Source organism: Xiphias gladius, chromosome 1 (assembly GCF_016859285.1).
Source record: "Xiphias gladius isolate SHS-SW01 ecotype Sanya breed wild chromosome 1, ASM1685928v1, whole genome shotgun sequence".
In the NCBI taxonomy this organism is placed as follows: Eukaryota; Metazoa; Chordata; class Actinopteri; order Istiophoriformes; family Xiphiidae; genus Xiphias; species Xiphias gladius.
Window position 1 is genome coordinate 19,512,251 of NC_053400.1, and position 17,425 is coordinate 19,529,675.

A 17,425-nucleotide genomic window follows, 5' to 3' on the forward strand; every position below is an offset into this window, starting at 1 on the left:
TCCAAAAAGTACTGACATCCCTGTGCAAAGAGAGCTGCCCCAGCTGGAGCTGCGTTTGCAGGAGAGGGAACAGAACAGGGAGGAGGTCTTCTCTGCAGAGTTTGTCACAGAGCCGCCTACAACAGAGCCTGAAGAGAAAGACAATGAGTTGTTCTCTGGGCTCTTTAAACTGCCCACGTGGAGGAAGACATAGATGCACAAACACAAAGGCAGTAACCTGTAGCATCTAGAGCTTTTACATACATTTTGTTGTTTTACATTTAATAAATACCGTATGTGTGAATTAATGAAACACACACACACAGACTAGTCACACCAGTAGGTGTTGGTCCAACTGCATCAGTTTATTGTCACCATTTCACCTTTTTGTAGTAATAAATTATTTAACTTTAATCATGATCCAGTGCTCAGATTTTATCTTGGGGCCCGGGGTTGGAAAGACCTTTAACTTTTATACAGGGGGTAAAACTGTGTTGTGATTAATTAAAGGAGTAACCTAAGACAGAAATTGTGGGAAAGAAAGTAATAGTGAGATGGAATAGGACAAGACATAAGTGATTAACATATAGTAAAGTTTAAAAGTCTTTTTAAAAGTAATTTCTGTAATTTAATTTAAATACATTCAAATACCTAAAGGAAGACTAAGGTAAAAGAATTGCTGCCTGGCACATTTAATTATTGTTTTAGAATTTTCTACTTAGTTTTCTCTCACATTCCTGACTGCAAATGTTAACTTAATTCATATAGGGTCAGTGTATCTATCCAAGTCTCTATGCTTCCTCCCAGTGGAAGAGCGTTTCCTTCCCATCAATAATTAAACTCACATGATTTTGAATGTATGTAGATACTTATGTAAATACTCTCTCTCACTTACAGAAAAGGCAGGTTATTATTACCAGCAGGATTGTTTTAAATCAGTGACCCTTGAAAACCACCATAAACCTTTGATCATATTCCGTGAAGGCAAAATGCTGAATCTGTTCATGTTTGTCTCATAGTTTTTTCAATTCAGTTAACACTGGTCAAATTGTTGACAGGTTACATCTCCATAATGGAATCCATTTTTATTGCAATACAACCTCAAGCATTTAAAAATACTGGTGACAGAGATCCAGCGCACGCGCCCACTTAATTATGTGTGAAAAATATTTTAAAAATATATAATCTTTAAAAGGAGTTTAAGGGCTGCATAGGCTCTTGAAAGACACCAAATCCATCAGGTTTTTGTTCTGCAAACAGACCACAAATATCACAAGCACATCAAGAGAATGAACGATGTAGATTCATATGCACTTTATTCAGATATAACCATGTTTCAACTTCTTGGCAAAGGAATATTGAATTTGTGGAATCCATCTTGAAAAATATCAGACGAGAAACACAACACAGACCTGGTAAAAACAGATGGACATACTGAGAAAACGTTAATTATTAGAAGTGCTTATTATGTGATGTATCTACTCTGTGTATTTGGTAGCACTCTTTGAAGTATCTCAAAGTATAATCAAATATTTCATCCAGGTCTGCATACAACAGCAGATTACATGGCTTCCTGATTAAATACCATCCATTTACTGTCTGGATGACCATGAGGATTAAAATGTCTCCAAGGAGGACGCAGCAAAAATAAGAAAAAAAAAAAAAAAAAAAAAGAAAAAGTCAACTGTAACTGCTTTCCCTTAACAGCAAGGATTCAACCTTTGACAGACTAACATTGATAAAACACACATCTGCAGGCTCCACTGATGACCACAGTGAGGTAAAGGCTGCTGCTTCATACTGACCCCTGCACGGATCTGATAGCAAGAGAGATCGGAGCTCATGTCGTTACACAGAGGTGCCCTCTGTGGGCACTGATGTCTTGTTGTCGTCAGGCTTCATGGCAGGGAACAGCAACACCTCCTGTGAAAAAACAAATCTGTCAGCTAAGGGGGATTTGCTGACTACTGAAGAAGGGGTGTAATTATATGCGCGTCATGTATAGGTGTAAGGCTAATTAATAAGCATTATCGATGAAAATAGTACTGCCTGTACACTGACTGCAAGCCGCTAAATTTATTCAAAAACACAACGTTTCGATCTGAGTCAGATCTTCGTCATTCAGAATTGAAATTATTTCCATTCGATATGCTGTTTGCACTTTTTTTTTTTATGAATAGGCTGGCATAGGACTCAGTAATCAGTCAACAGATTAAAATAAAACATTTTGACCTGACAAAGATCTGACCGGGATTTAAAAATCAATCAATTACTTTATTTGTCCTCAAAGGCCAATTAGTTGTGCATTGTCTTTCTGAATCAGTTTTGTGGCTTTGAATCAGTGTGCAGGTGTTCCTTTTTTCATTAAGGCTGAGGGGTTTTTCTCTCACAAAACGAACAGAAAAAATGCAGACAAATGGTGTTTTTCCCATCTTGACTCTCATATAGGCTAATAGCTACAAACAAGAGCACAAAAGGGAAAACTGTAATATAATGTTTGTGTTTTACAAAACATGAACATCCAGAATATAAGAGTGTAGTCATTTCACTAATGATGGGAAAGCTGAAAGCACTGAAGAACTATCCAGCATAGAATCAAGTGAGTTCTGTTTGTTTTTAAGTGCCAGGTTACCATAATTCTGAGGTCACATGTACAGTATGACTGGAAAAATCACTTTTTGCAATTAATCTCATGGGACAGTTTGTGTTTGTGTCTGTCAATGTTGTAAAAGTTAAAGTGTCGCACCGACATAAAGACAGCACCCTATGTTAACAGTCAGTGATGGGATTTACCGTTACTAGTGAGACTTTCTGATGGCGAAACGTAAGGAAACGTAACGGTGAGGAGGTTTACAGGTGTTCAAAGCCAAACCAGGTCAAAGGTTTTCTTTATCAATGACACGATTTTCCATTAGCCCTAACTAAGTGTTGTAGCTGCGAAACCTCAAACATATCACATGGGGAATTAGATAAAAATGCTCAAGATTGGTTGTTCTGGAAGACAATGACGACCTGTTTTGTCATTTCGGTATAAAGGACTTACTTTAAAAAAAAAAAAAAAAAAAAAGACTGCACCTGCTTGCATCATGATTTACACAACAGCTTTACCTTGATGTTGTTGGAATTGGTCAGGAACATCGTGAGACGATCAATGCCCATTCCCCAGCCAGCAGTCGGTGGCAGACCATACTCCAGTGCTGTGCAGAAGGTCTCATCAATGAACATGGCTTCATCATCACCCTCAGCTTTGGCCTGAAAAAGATCCATGTCTTAGTCACATGTACTGATATACACGCTCAGACTGCAATAGTACGGAGCCTGAACCTTTGGATAATGGGACAATACGACATGGTAAAAGGGGAAAGAAAGTCAGTTTAGGCTTTATACACACCTTGGCTTGCTGCTCAAAAAGTTCCTTCTGTCTAATTGGATCATTCAACTCAGTGTAAGCATTGCAGACTTCCTTCTTCATCACAAAGAGCTCAAAACGCTCTGTCAGGCCTTTCTCCGATCTGTGCCTGGAACAATTACGGAGTTTCAGTATGAACCTGAGCATCACATTTTTAAATGTTAAATATGAAGGTAAGATAAAGTGTTTTTTCACCATTTAGCTAAGGGACTCATGATTTGAGGATGATCACAGATGAACGTGGGACTGATACAGGTGACCTCAAGGAAATCTCCAACCAACTGTAGGGAAAAAAGTAATTAGTGAAGACCTCAAAGTAAAAAAAAAAAAAAAAAAAAAAAAAGAAAGCAATACATTGTTCAACAGATGGTGCCATTCATCAATAGAGCACCTTGTCAAGGAGGCGGGCAGTGGTTCTGGGTGGAGGACAATCAACTCCTTTCTGTGTGCACAGGTCATCAAAGAATTTACGTGTCTCTGAAGACAAAAGTGTGAAAGAGAAAGATGAAGAGAAATCAGAATTTACTGATAAACTATCATTCAGCTGTTTGCTTTAGAATGTATGAAAACATGTGAAATACAGACATCAAATGAAAAATGAACCCTAAAATCTGTGAAAGAGACTGATTGAGAAAGGACTTCACGGGAGCCATGTGGTTTAATTGCAAAAATAAAGAGAGAAAAGGACATGAGCCACTTTCACTTTTCAGAGGCAGTTATCTTCTCACATAAAGTCTATCCCATACATTTCTACAGATTCTTACCATCACTGTCATAGCTGTCAGTGGGAGGGAATTTGACACCCATAATCTTCTCCAGGTCGTGTGTCATGCTCACTCTTCGGAATGGCGGAGTGAAGTCAATCTCATAGACCTGTCCCTCCGGACCATCAGGGTGGTAAGTCACCTTGTATCCTCCAGTGATGTGCTTCACCATTCCTGAAGCAAAAAGGGGAACCACTGATTTAACAAGAGCAGTTCTGCTACTTGCTCACTGTACACATTTCCTGTCCATCCCAAATGTTTTGAGTTGTGACAAAACTGAGAGGACATTGAGGGGAAATGGAGCTCTGGCCAATTTATATTTTGAGATAAACAATAAACTCCTGTTGCCGTCCTTGGTGACTGTTTTGCTATTGTTGCATCTCATCTGATGCGACAGGTTCATGCTGCGAAAACAAAAAGGGAAACCAAAACTCCACTTTGGGTTCCACAGAGACTTTCTTTGCGTTGGCCGTGCCTCTGAGACAACACTTCCTCTCAGGCTGTGTAAAGCCCGAACTAGCTCTACCAATCCAAATTTTTACTTTGTACATGGTTAGGTTGAGGTTAAGTATGCAAATCCTGCTGATGAAGGTGAGTTTGCCACCTGAAAAGGAGGCTCAGCTCATGGCATGCTTCACACTGGCTGCATGTGATTGTAATGTGACCTAAAATCTCTTAGTGCACGGTGGAGGATCTAGTTGTGGCAGTTTATAGAGTCTGGCTGTCAGTTCCTTAGCTAGCAAGTTTTTTAGCTAGCCTGTTACTTTTAGTCAGAAAGCTGGGGATTCTCTGCAAATGTTGTTGGCATTTTCGTTGTAAGGATAACTTTTATCCCTTCTACAACCTGATAACTCTTGTACAACATTTAGTGAGGAAAATATAAAGTCAGATGCTTGTTTCATTATGATACACAGAATTCACAGCATTAAAAATAGGACAATCCTTTTATTTGTAAATAAGATTTTAATTTCCTGATTGAATTTATCTGAATTACAGACAATGCACTGTATGCATGTCAATGTTTTTCTAAATATATACTGAATGTTATACCCATTTTAGAACTATACAAATTTTATTTTGTTTTACTGCTTTTAAACAGCACCCCCAACTGGCCAATCATGTCTTCTTGGAAATGCCAGAAACCTAAAATGCCTCCCTTAAAATATAGACTGTAAACCTAGATGTGCACTTCTGACATTTTCGTGACCAGGCTCGACAGCCGTAGCTGTGGTAGACTTGGATAAAGGGCGGGATCAGAAGGAAAACATTTTCATACATTATACGTGGGTGTGTTAGAGGCTTTGACAATCACGGTCAAATCACATTCACTACTTTCATCCCCTTCAAACACAGGCTGAATTCACAGGTTTTGGAAATGTTGAAGATCTAAAGGTCATCATGTTTTCCATGCAGAATAGTGAACAATGTTACTTGTTATCACAATGATCAATACAATAACCATCTGCAGATACATACCATTGCCATACAAACAATGAGAATTTAAAATGCAGCCTCGTTTTGTTTTTTTTAAAGTTGCATTTCCATATTTCTGATATTATTTTTAAAGTTTTATTGAGTTAGTTTTCATTCTTTTACATACAGAAACAATTGCTCATAGGCTGGGAATTAAATCGAGTGACATAAAAGTGATCCTGTTAATGATCCTCAGAGAATCCGAACAATCTCTGTAGCATCATGTTACTCACCACAGTCACATCTACTTGTATTCCAAATAAAAATGCAGGGCTCGTAATCTCCAACACGCCTGGTAATTTGCAGTAGAGACTATAGAATAATTAACCAAAACGACACGTTTGATATGCACGACATAAGCATGGAAGTCTGTGGTTATTTTGCAACAGTCTGGTGCTTCTTGGACAAAATTTAACTTGCAAGTCTGTTGTGCAAAATTGAGGTTTGACAGTGCATATCATGACTCCAATTACGGACTACAGATTGGACAGATAGCCTCTGCCTTGAGATGGCTGTAAAGAGAGTTATCAGAGTAAATGAAAGGCCTTCAGTATAGACTACCTACTAACTCTTGTGGATTACAAAGCTGGCAAGAATCAATTGTTAGTCTTTATCCTGTCTGGTTGGTATTAATGTTGTAATAGGGATAAAACATTTTTGTCCGCATAATCACATCAGCTGGGTCAGAAAATGTACAATAAAAGTAGAAAGATGAACAAAACATGAATAAAAGGGGTTTGTGTGAATTTTGGGAGGTTTATATGGCCGTGTCCTCACCAAATACAGTGAAGAAAACATTATTGAACAAAAGTGCCCTGACATGTCGACCTGCTCTGAGAAGGCGTGCGGTGGACCGACGCACTCATACTTGGCACCAAGTTTGCAGTGTGCTGCTAGATTAGCATTGCTGTGCGTCTCCGACCACTGGGGCGCACAACAAGTCATCGAGATACTAAATCAGCGCAGCTGAGGAAAATGTCAGTACGCTGCAGGAAAATACCAGTTCACTGGTGCGACACCGCATCCTGCACCCTGTGCCGGCACGAAAATAGAGCCTTATGTGTTTTCACTTACCTGAGAGTAGTTTCTCTGTGATTTCCATTAAGTCATGGTAATCCGCATATGCCATGTAGAATTCACAGGTGGTGAACTCAGGATTATGAGTGAGATCGATGCCTTCATTCCTGAACTGACGACCAATCTCATACACTCTGTCCATTCCACCAACCACCAGCATCTGTGGGAAAGATATGATGTACAGTGGAAAAATAATAAAAATTGGAGAAATGTAACAAGCTCCTTCAATTAAAACTTGAACTGAAGTTGAAGTTAAAAAAAAAAAAAAAAATCTATGAATATCGGTGACAACATATTCACAGGGCTGACTTCAAATTGATACAACAAATTTGCTAAAATATTCCCTCTGGAAGTGATTGAAAGTGATGAATGACTCTTGAGAAGCATATTACCTTGTGGTAAAGCTCGGGAGCAATCCTCATGTACAGGTTCATATCCAGCTCATTATGATAAGTAACAAATGGACGGGCCACTGCTCCACCAGGAATAATGTTCATCATTGGTGTCTCAATCTAAAGGATTAAGCAAAGCAAGTTTACATGCACTAATTCTTACTGCCTCAAATGTGGAACAAATGTACAAGCTATTACAGAGAGCATTCTTTTTCTAAAATCCCTGTTTTGTACAAATTCAAATATAAATTTGTATAAATAAACACTTATCCACTCAAGCTAGAGACTTAAGATATATTGATTTATACAACTGATTAGTTTTGTGACGTGGTTAACTTGGATGTCTCAATACGTTACACACTCCAATTCTTACCTCCAAAAATCCCAGCTGGTCCAGGAAGCTGCGCAGGTATGTGATGATTTTGGAACGTGTTATAAACTTCTGCCTCACGTAGTCATTGAGAATCAGATCCAAGTAGCGCTGGCGGTATCGTGTTTCCTTTGAGAGAAAGACTACACAGTGGTGAGAAAAAAATGCTTCAACATTGGTTACTGCTGTTGTAATGACAGATCAATTTGTCTTCTTACCATCAACAATGGCTATTGTGACCGAATTCACAATACAATTAACATTACTGAACTAACTTGAAATCATGTGTCCTCATCTGAGAGTACAATTTCTGAAAAAGACCACAAATCTTTCAGCTAACATTGTACCAGATAAACTGGAACCTTCCCTTCATGTGCAAACTTGTTATGAGTTTAAACTTTCTCACAGTGACATTTTGACTTGTCATAGCAGGAAAACACAAGTATATTTTATAACATTATTTCTGGCTGTATTCTATTTGGGTGTACCAATAAGCCATGCATGTGGGGAAGTGTGGACCATAGAAGGTATACTTGTAAAGTCTGTTACAACCATATACTAAATCCAGTTCAACCACGAGTTCAATTTCCAGTGCAAGCCTTTCACACTGCAAATGCTGAAGAAAAATATCTGTCACTGTCCTAAATGCATTGCAAACTGTGAGAAATAAGAACTAATGCTTCTATTTTGTGTTGTCAATATGCCTTAGTAAGAATGAAATACCACTTTCTAAACGTGGTATTAACAGAAATGTGTGCTTTTGTTGCTTTTAGGAAGAGAGACACATTTAGGTGTCTTTCAGTAACTTGGTAGTGTCTAATGATGGTGAGCATTACCTTGTCTTTGAGGCCAAAGTGGAGGTGGGGCAGCATGTGCAAACAAGGTGACAGTAGGGTCATCTCCATGGGAATGATGCTCAACTCCCCTTTTTTAGTCTTCCCTGGGTTCCCGCGGACACCGATAATGTCACCGCGGCGCAGTTTGTTGTTGATGGCTGCAAAGTCCTCCTCAGACTTGTAGTTCCTGTAAAACAAGACATATAAAAATGAACTCACTGCACTCTCAAGTATCAACATAGAGAAAAACAAATAGTTGAGGGTGTAATGATATTCTGCGTAACATTTCTCAATACTAAAATGTGATGGTACGAATAATTTGACAGAACATTCACATAATCAAGTAAATTTGATGACAAGTTGAATTTTCAGCCTGGTTTGACTGCTGGAGTGGTTCTGTAATCTGTGTTTTTTGGCTGCAAACAGCCAATATATTTCCCCCGTAACAGTATGGAATTTTGCTGCAATATTAAGCAATAACTCAGTGTGTGACATCCAAAAAACTGATTATAGAACGTCCAAGGAACTGTAAACATGAAATGTCTCGACTTTAGTGAAAAGCCCTTCAGCTAAATTCATGCCACCTTATATGAAACTGCTTTGGTTTGCAGACAGGATGCCCCTGAATATCACTTCACGTTGTTTAATGCAACTCAATGACAGCCACATTTATCTTGGAAATTTGGGTTTGTGGCTAATTAAGATGTCATCCTCTTAAAAGTCAAAAAATAGAGTGGCTGTACTAAACTGTGAACTGACCATTGTTATAACCGAAAACAAAAAAACCCTATACAGTCCAGTAGAGAGTAAAGCAAGCAAGTATAAATTGTGTTTTTTGGCCATGGCTATCTTGCTGTACCTTGAGTTCGCCATAACTTGCAACTTGACGCCTTCACCACGCAGGTCGTAGAAGAGCAACTTGGCACCAGAAACCCTCTTGGCATGGACACGGCCTGCCAGTCATATATGAAGTTTAACAGGGGATCTACTGCTGAATTACACTGTATGTATAAAAAAGCAAATAAGTTTAAGACCATAAATATTCCTGGTACCTGCCACATTGAGAACAACATCTGTCAGCTGCTCCCCGGGCTGTAGATGATTGAATTTCTCAATGAAGTCTGTGAGTGACAAGTCTACATGGTACTTGTGTGGGTACGGGTCCTCTGCCGTGCCCTTTATGTCCTGGATGGCCTGGGAGCGGATCTTGAAGTATTGCTACATTAGAGAGAAACAGATTATTGTATTTATACAAAACAACCATAACATTAAGGGTTTAATAAGTAGAGAGTAAGGTATAATGACCCTACTAAAATCTCACATTTGGGTCAAGCGCCTCCTCATCCAGCCCACAGACATTTTGCACTCCTTGGTCATTGGATTCCTTCTTTTGCTCAACCTGCTCTTTTGCCTTGGCTTCTTTCTCAGCTGCCTTCTTCTCAGCTTTCATTCGTCTCTTCAGCTCACTGATAAAAAAAAAAAAGAGAGGAGGAATCAAAGATGACTCATAGATTAGATATTAAAAATTTGCTGTTAATGATGCAGCTACAACTGAAATTCAATGGCCGTTCAAACTGTTCCACAAAACTTAACAACTGCACACGAATATGATTTCACACACACACAACCACACTGTACATTTTGTTCTATTCTGTTGTCTGAAATAAAACAAAACAAAAAAAACAAACAAAACAAGGGCAGGACTACTAATAAAAGACAAAGGACAATAAACAGAAAGGGAAAGGAGACCACATCTGCTCTGATGACAAAAGGTTGGTTGTTTTTCTCACTGGAATGGAAAAGCCACCAACCTTTTGTCACCTCTCCATCGGTTTCCGTAAATTTGAGCTGGGACTGCAGCTGTGCGTGGGGATGCACATTTTAACCACTGTCCCCTGACCCCATAGGCTTGGCACAGCTGCTGTCTGGCTGCCCTGATCAGACACAGCATGCTGAGCTACCACAGTCAGCAGGCAGACCTGAGAAAATAGACATATATACAAAAGACAGTGCACAGCATATGCAGCAAAGGCTGTCTTTGGCCCACCAGGCGGAATTAAACACTGTTGGGGTTATATAACTCAGTTAGTCTGCACCAAGACCCAATGAGGGTCAGGTAAACAGAGAAACTCGTAGAGAATTTGACTTCAGATTAGGTTTGCATTTCTTTTGGTTAGCAACGCTGGCGTGTCAGAGATAACTGCTAGCAAGTAAAAGAAATTCAAGACGAACGAGCGAAACTGCATTTACTATCATATGAATTGTTCTGAAGCTTGTATACGCCTAAAATATAAAACAACGAACTGCTCTGCTACAGCGAAATGCCATAATTAATTACATCATACGTTATACGAGTTCAACGTGTGGAAGACATTGCTATGAATGTATTTTGGATCTTGTAGTTTTACCGATTAGTAAAATGCACTGCCGCAATTGCCTTCAGCTCATATTCAGGACTGCAACTACCAGAGACACAAACGAACTGAATTCTGGGATGTGGAGGCTTAGCGGCTCCCTCCATATGGGAACCCTCACTTTTGCTATCACCCTCTGACCAGATTAACATTTAGTAACATTGCATAGCCAAATTTAAATGGTCACGATAGTTGAAACGACCAATTATTTGATGGAAATACCACAATGTGGCGGGTTGAGAATGATTTCAGAGCGATGGAAGAAGGGAACACGCTTACTTTTTGCTGAGTTTCTCTCCGTCTACCTCTGTCACGTCGGCCATGTTCTTAACGCTGCGCCCGGAAAGATCAACGGAAGTGCAGGCGCCGCAAAAGCGCGAGAATTTGATGGTGCGTTCGCGGGGCTGTCGGAAATCAACACAACCGAAGCAGAAGCTACAGCAGTTTTTAAATAACCTCAAAACAGTTTAAGGCGCAGCAGTAACGAACAACATGCAGGACCCGGCCCCTAAAAACAGCGGCAAACAGTGGGGAAAAACATGTACTGGGGGAGGTTCATGCTGATGCAGGCACTATAAGAGAGGTCATGGGGTCACCAAATGTTATGCCTAATAACAATTAATCATCACAGTGAAATTCACAAAATTACAACCAATAGTTTTTGACATAAAAAAGTACTGGTCGACAAGAAATTTTGACCTGACACCAGGGAAAATCAAAGGTCAGGGACTTAGATGGTCAGATAGATGGCCAGTTGACACTGGCTTGATTTTAACCTTTACTGTTGCAAAGATACACATTTATTCTGTAATGACACTTTTACTACCATCGTTTATCATGTGGACAATCGGTGTTTAAATAAACTAAGAACCCGAACAACAGAAATGTTAAACAGGACCCGTACTATAGCCTACAGTTAGTTGCATTATGAGGATAGTGGAAGGATTAAGGAGCCGTAGGTGCAGCACTACAAGGATGACTTCCTTTAAATGTTTTCCGCAAATGTTCTAAAAACATTCCCAAAGGCAGATTTTGTGGACCTCAAGGTTTTGGAGGCTCCAAAAGCAAAAAAAGTCAACAGGATAAACATTTATCTACAGGTTGATGACCTGCCCTCCACAGGTTTAATTAATATTTAGCAGTTACTTGAAGCGTCTCCTTTAAAGAATAAAGATCTATAGACAAGCTGTAATGAAGTGGCAAAATTTTCTCAGAATGTGTTTTGTTTGTCAGTAGAAGATCATCAACCCGCAGTCTAGTATTCTTGTGCAGCAGCTTACGACAAAACATGAAATAAAAGCTCAAAGGCCAAACATTTAAAGTATATATGTTTAATATAGATAGCAGCAAGTTTACAAAAAATTATTTGCAAGAGAATAAAAATGTTCCAACAAATGCCAAATATATAGAATTTTTTTTTTCTCCCAAGGATGATTATTTGACAGTTGTTCACATTGTCTGAAGTCAAATTAACTAAGAGGCAAAATTTCCCCCCTTGCTATTTCCAGGACCAAACAAAGCTGTTTACTAGTAGAATGGTTCTCTTGTGTTGGGAGTGAAAAGACTTTAAAAATGTTACACGACAACATGGTTTTTGGAAAGTAATAATATTAGACAAAGAAAAAATAAGGGATAAATTACATCAAATATTGATGTTTCGCTGAATTTGTAATTCTCAGTTTCTAAATTACAAGACAAAGAAATCTAGTATGCACTGATGTTTACTGGTCTGAATAAGACCAGTAGATAGGTATGTGAGAATCACATTGCATCCTGGTAACTCAGAGGCCCTGAGAGAAATTAGAAAGATTAGGAACCACTGCACCAGTAAACAGTAAGCCTGGAAATAACACAAACCTCCACATAAACCATACAAGGAAGAATAGAATAAAGAAGAAATAAACAAAATTAGTGACCCTTGTTTCACCAAAAAAAAGAAGAAGAAGAAAAAAAAACCTACGTCTGAGATAGTTGCGGAGAAATGAAATTTGCATTTTAACTGAACAGAAGATTCAAAATCGGTTTTAGGCGGCACTCAAAGCATTGGAAAATATTTCAACAAGCAACATAAATAATAGAAAGAACATCTATTTTGGTTTCTTTTTTATGTTGAAAATGGAAGAGGCTATATAGAAAAATATATATTCAAAAACTAACAGATCTACATTTACAGTATATTAGCTGCATAGCAGTTTCAGAGAAAATCTGTCTGCATCTACGTTGTATGACATAAATGCAATGGATACTTCAGTACAAACGAGTTAGAGGCATGACAGAAATTGCACAACACATTTATCAACCACAGCCACATTTATCTGGTCACTGTTCTCGAGCATTTAAAGCACACTTAAAGTCTTATGGCTTAAAACATTCTAGTTAATGAGAACTAATCATCACTGGCGGGGGCCAGTGGGTTCTTACACAGACAACAGGGGTGGGGTAAAACGTCAATCTGCTCCATACTACAACATCTCCTCAAGGCACATGTACAGCATATACTAGTGTCTGAAGTGACATTTTAGGAAAAAACTGAACTGTTCCAACATGTGATAGCAAACACAGTTTGCTGATATTAACTGGTCATGTTAAAAGAAAGCCACATCTTGTTCTATTGCAGGAAACAGAGAACGTTAGAGTTTGTAGCATCTTGAGAAAAATATGAGAACTTTTATCAACAATCCCCCTCTTTTCCATACAATTAGTAAAGACTGTATAAAGAGTAACACTCATATATTTCTGATCTCCAGTTACATTGTAAATACATAAATGAGGAAACTGTACTGTAACCCAGTATGTGTATAAAAGAACATTCGGGATCTAACTGAGGCATTTACAGCCATGCTGTAAAACACACACATTCAGTACTATATTCATAATGAAAATACTGAAACTTGTTGGTCCTATTTTGAAGGATTTGTTTTTATTTTGACAGTAAAAACCTGTTGAAGTTTGGTGCCATTTTTCCCTGATGTTAACTATTTGGTCAAAAAGGACCAGCGGGCCAGTGGTCCAATTAAAAGCCTCGAACAAGCACATGATATGTACATAAAGGTGTATATCAATTCATCTAAGTCACAAAGGAGTAACTGTGCACAGGAATGTATACATTATTCAGAGTGTAGGGGCCGAAACACTTTGCTGTCATCAGTACAATTAGAAAAAGATTTGAACACAAGAATGATTACGGGAAACAATTTAGATAATTACTAACACACAAATAAATTAGATATGCCTCTCCAAAAAGAGGCACAGGTACGACAGCGATAAAAACTTTGTAAAACAAACAAAAACAAATACAATCATAAATACTCAACACTGGAAATCTTAGTTCTTCTATTTCACGAGTTGAAGAAAGCCAATCACAGATAGCTCTTTTCTCCAAAGTCGGGTTTCCTTCAGGAGTAGGATCCCTTTAAAAGCCACTCAAACTGCTCAGACTGACACACTGTAGTTCCACAAATCACTTTAAATCAAGTTTGAATGATTCCCATCATAAAACAACAGCTGTTTCTGATTTGAAAGTGTATAAAATGTAACTGTGTATATGTATTTCTAACAAACTGTACAGTGAAAAGAAGACAACAAGGCATTAAACTGAGCTAATTCTGTCATCATCAGAGACCAGCCCCTTGTTCATGCATACACTTACAGTAAAACTAAACATTACACAAACATGTTTTTTTTTTTATTGCTTAAACAACACAAAAAAAACAAAAACAAAGAAAAGCGTGACAGCAGGCCAACGAAGGAGGCAGAAAATAGTCTATGTCTATGCTTTTCTTAAAGTTAAATTGCAAGTAGAAAGAAATAAGGAAAAAAAGAAAATAAAAGCCATAAACAAGCCATAAACGAGCCATAAAACTGGCCTGTCATCAGGATTTATGCAAAGCAAGATTCGGGTCAAACTTTGGTCCTGAGGCCACTGGCCAACTGCAGAGGAGAACATCAAAGCTGTAGTAGTTTTCATTTAGAAGAAAACATGTAAAATGGGCTCTATTCCTGCATGTTAATACCCATTACCCAATTAACCCAGATGAGATGTATAATGTACAGTTAGTAGCCAACAAACTATTGCTTCTCTTCAACATTCACTAAATCCATCACATTAATAAAACTGATGGAAAGGCTCTTTTCTAGCTGGTTTAAGAACACTATTCTAGTTCATGCGTGCCGGACGCATGTCATCAAAATCACGCTAAAACACATAATGATCTAACCTTTATGACAAAAATTACATTAATATACTATATTACATTCTACTGTCTCTACTGTAGATGCATGTATTTAAATAGGAGTTGTATGTCAACTGAATTAACAATATTTGAATAAAGATGTCTTGATCCAAATTTTTTCCTCATTTGTCCAGATTTCTAAGCTGGTTTTCAGGAATAAATGACGCACTAGGCTTTGGGGATGAAAAGTAGTATTTGTAACATGGCTGGCAATGAGATGCGCTGTTATATTTAATTAGGTTATACTTAAAAGAAATTCTAGTGGAGATATCTTTGTAAGCTTGCTTGACTACGTAAAGGTTGCCCTGCAAACATAGGACCGTAATGACAATAATTTCTGATCCAAGTGCATGTTCAAAAATGTATCTTCTTCACTGTAAACAATGAGGAAGAGGCGGCTGAAATAAAAAAAAAAGCCACCTCTTGTGGGACTGTACTGTACCCTTGATGAGTTAAGTGGTCACAAAGAACAGCATCATAAAGTGCTGAATATACATGTAAAAAAAAATTTCAGCCAATATTTGTTATATTTCTACCACCACTCTTTCTTAAAAGATTCGTCTCTTTGTAATGTATTAAAAGGAGAATTTGTTGTAAAAAGTAGCAAACTGACACAGTTTGGTTTTGATGAATACAGACTAAATGTTAGCCTGAACACATGTTTGCTTACCTACATTACAAAGTGCTATCTGTACACCGTGGTGGAGATGGCAAAGTATCTACATCTTTCGTAAGTATCTGAAAGATATGTTTCACAGCTGGAGGCGAGTGTCTTCACTGCACTGCCACACTGACAGCTGCTCGCTGAACTACAAATATTCTTTTATAGCCATTACTGTACCAAACAGGCCAAAACAAGTCTACGCTTAATTCAGCCAGGTTTTTTTTCGTAGCAAAAAAACCCCACTACATTACTTTAATTATACACCTATGGAACACAGTTTCTTTGTATATGATATCATATTGAAATATATTGAAATATGATACATATCAACATATATCATAATGAAAATTTAAGTCACTTTGTGGGCTATCAGAGACAGCTAGAGTGAATTTTTTCATATTATCAGACACTAGCTACCTGCTACAACATTGAAATAATAGGCACCCACATACTGTATATGACAGACACCTGTTTGTGACTAGCATAGAAAATGTTTCTATTCCTTTCTGTAGTCTGCTTTCTTATACTTCTCAACTCCCTGCTTCCTTTCTACCACTCTAACCTTCTTTCACTACACTTTCCGCACTGTTGGGAAAATAATTTCAAAAGTCAACAGTGGTTACCTTCAACATCCTTGACGTACTGTATTCAACCATACATACCACAATCTGTCCAAACTTTCCTGCCGTACCACACACTCCGCCCTCTATGCAACAAAAAATTTACAAAAGAAGTATTAAAGGGGAACACTATTCATGGAAACCACTAAACGCTTTGGAGAACACACAAAAAAAACACGACGAGAATAGAAAGGTGGTGAAGATAACATCACTGATAATCTACTTACAGATATAAACAAAACTTCACAAGTTAAATAAATTCCAAGTCTGGTAAGTTATTGTCTTTACAGAGGGAAAGCTGAAGAAAAGGGTCGAATTCTACCTCTCTCATCAGACAGTACTGACAATTTTTCTCACAATGTTCTAATCTGGAGTCCACCTCAATTTTCACATGCACGTTTTAACGACTGGGAGTCTGTGTAGTCATTAGGTTTGTAAGAGACATTCGCTGTTCTTTCTCAACCCGCTCGGACAAGAAACACCAAACCAAACTCCTAGTTCAATATATTACTATTCCAGTTTGTCTTTATGATCATTAAAATTTCTGCCACTTATTCTGCCATCTTTTTTTGGGAAGAGACAAGCTCAGCACAGCCAGCAACACTTAACAATGCTTAGCTCACCTTCTCAGTTCTTTCATAAGAAATCCTCAGTTCTGAAGGAGACCAAATTATGTGTTAGCAGGGCAGAAAAACATTTGGTGACCAGATATAAGCACATAATGCTCAGTTTGTCTCCAACTTATTTATAAACCTTTACCTGCATTTCATTTTCAATAGACAACATTTAATTTAACTTTTTTTGTCTTCATTTTACATTTACTCCATATATTATCAGTAAAAAAGAAAAGAAGGTATGAAGGTTAGTATGAACGAGTTAAGTTGCTGCCGGACTCCTGCAGGCTGACCAGCAGGTCATCAATCTTCTCCATGTTCTGCGAGGCAGACATGCTGCTCTGCACGGTCCCAGACTGAGACAGGGACTGGCTGAGCAGGGACTGGATGTGTGCGTCGCTCTCTCTTTGGTTCTGGCCAGACTGGCTGATGGCTATTATCTGATCTGACAGTGTGTTTCCAGGAGGGTTCATCAGCTGGCCACATCCTGTGAGGAGGGAGCAGGTAAGTCAAAATGAGTTAACAACCATCAAATATTCTTATGCTGAGTTGACGATTCTGATGTGCCCGGTTAGCTTTGT

General features: G+C 38.3%; 2 protein-coding genes across 5 annotated transcripts in view; both read right to left on the minus strand.

Moving 5' to 3' along the window:
- Positions 1 to 1,260: 1,260 nt before the first annotated feature.
- On the minus strand, positions 1,261 to 11,126 carry kars1 (lysyl-tRNA synthetase 1). Of its 2 annotated transcripts, XM_040136615.1 has the most exons (15): positions 10,994 to 11,118; positions 10,112 to 10,279; positions 9,622 to 9,766; positions 9,353 to 9,518; positions 9,160 to 9,253; positions 8,301 to 8,487; positions 7,468 to 7,593; positions 7,095 to 7,214; positions 6,700 to 6,862; positions 4,153 to 4,326; positions 3,780 to 3,865; positions 3,584 to 3,669; positions 3,371 to 3,497; positions 3,088 to 3,231; positions 1,261 to 1,902 (listed from the first exon to the last, which is right to left on the minus strand). In XM_040136615.1, exons 2-15 carry the CDS (start codon positions 10,249 to 10,251, stop codon positions 1,828 to 1,830), a joined length of 1,833 nt encoding a protein of 610 aa, XP_039992549.1. In that variant the 5' UTR covers positions 10,252 to 10,279; positions 10,994 to 11,118; the 3' UTR covers positions 1,261 to 1,827. The 2 variants fall into 2 exon arrangements, with proteins under 2 accessions (XP_039992549.1, XP_039992558.1); XM_040136624.1 differs by lacking the exon at positions 10,112 to 10,279 and having other exon boundaries at positions 10,994 to 11,126.
- Positions 11,127 to 12,064: 938 nt separating this feature from the next.
- nfat5b (nuclear factor of activated T cells 5b) overlaps positions 12,065 to 17,425 on the minus strand; it is a 38,035-nt gene continuing 32,674 nt past the window's right edge. For all 3 annotated transcript variants that reach the window (XM_040129211.1, XM_040129202.1, XM_040129219.1), the window contains exon 13: positions 12,065 to 17,331. In XM_040129211.1, the coding sequence (XP_039985145.1) occupies positions 17,093 to 17,331 (239 nt within the window). In that variant the 3' untranslated portion in view covers positions 12,065 to 17,092. The remainder of the gene's footprint in view (positions 17,332 to 17,425) is intronic.

Coding starts and splice junctions, on each gene's coding strand:
- kars1 (XM_040136615.1), bottom strand. CDS start 10,251: ATGCTGTGTCTGATCAGGGCAGCCAGACAGCAGCTGTGCCAAGCCTAT. Junction 9,767..10,111: donor CGATGGAGAGGTGACAAAAG/GTTGGTGGCTTT, acceptor TTTTTTTATCAG/TGAGCTGAAGAGACGAATGA. Junction 4,327..6,699: donor CACAGAGAAACTACTCTCAG/GTAAGTGAAAAC, acceptor TTTTTGCTTCAG/GAATGGTGAAGCACATCACT.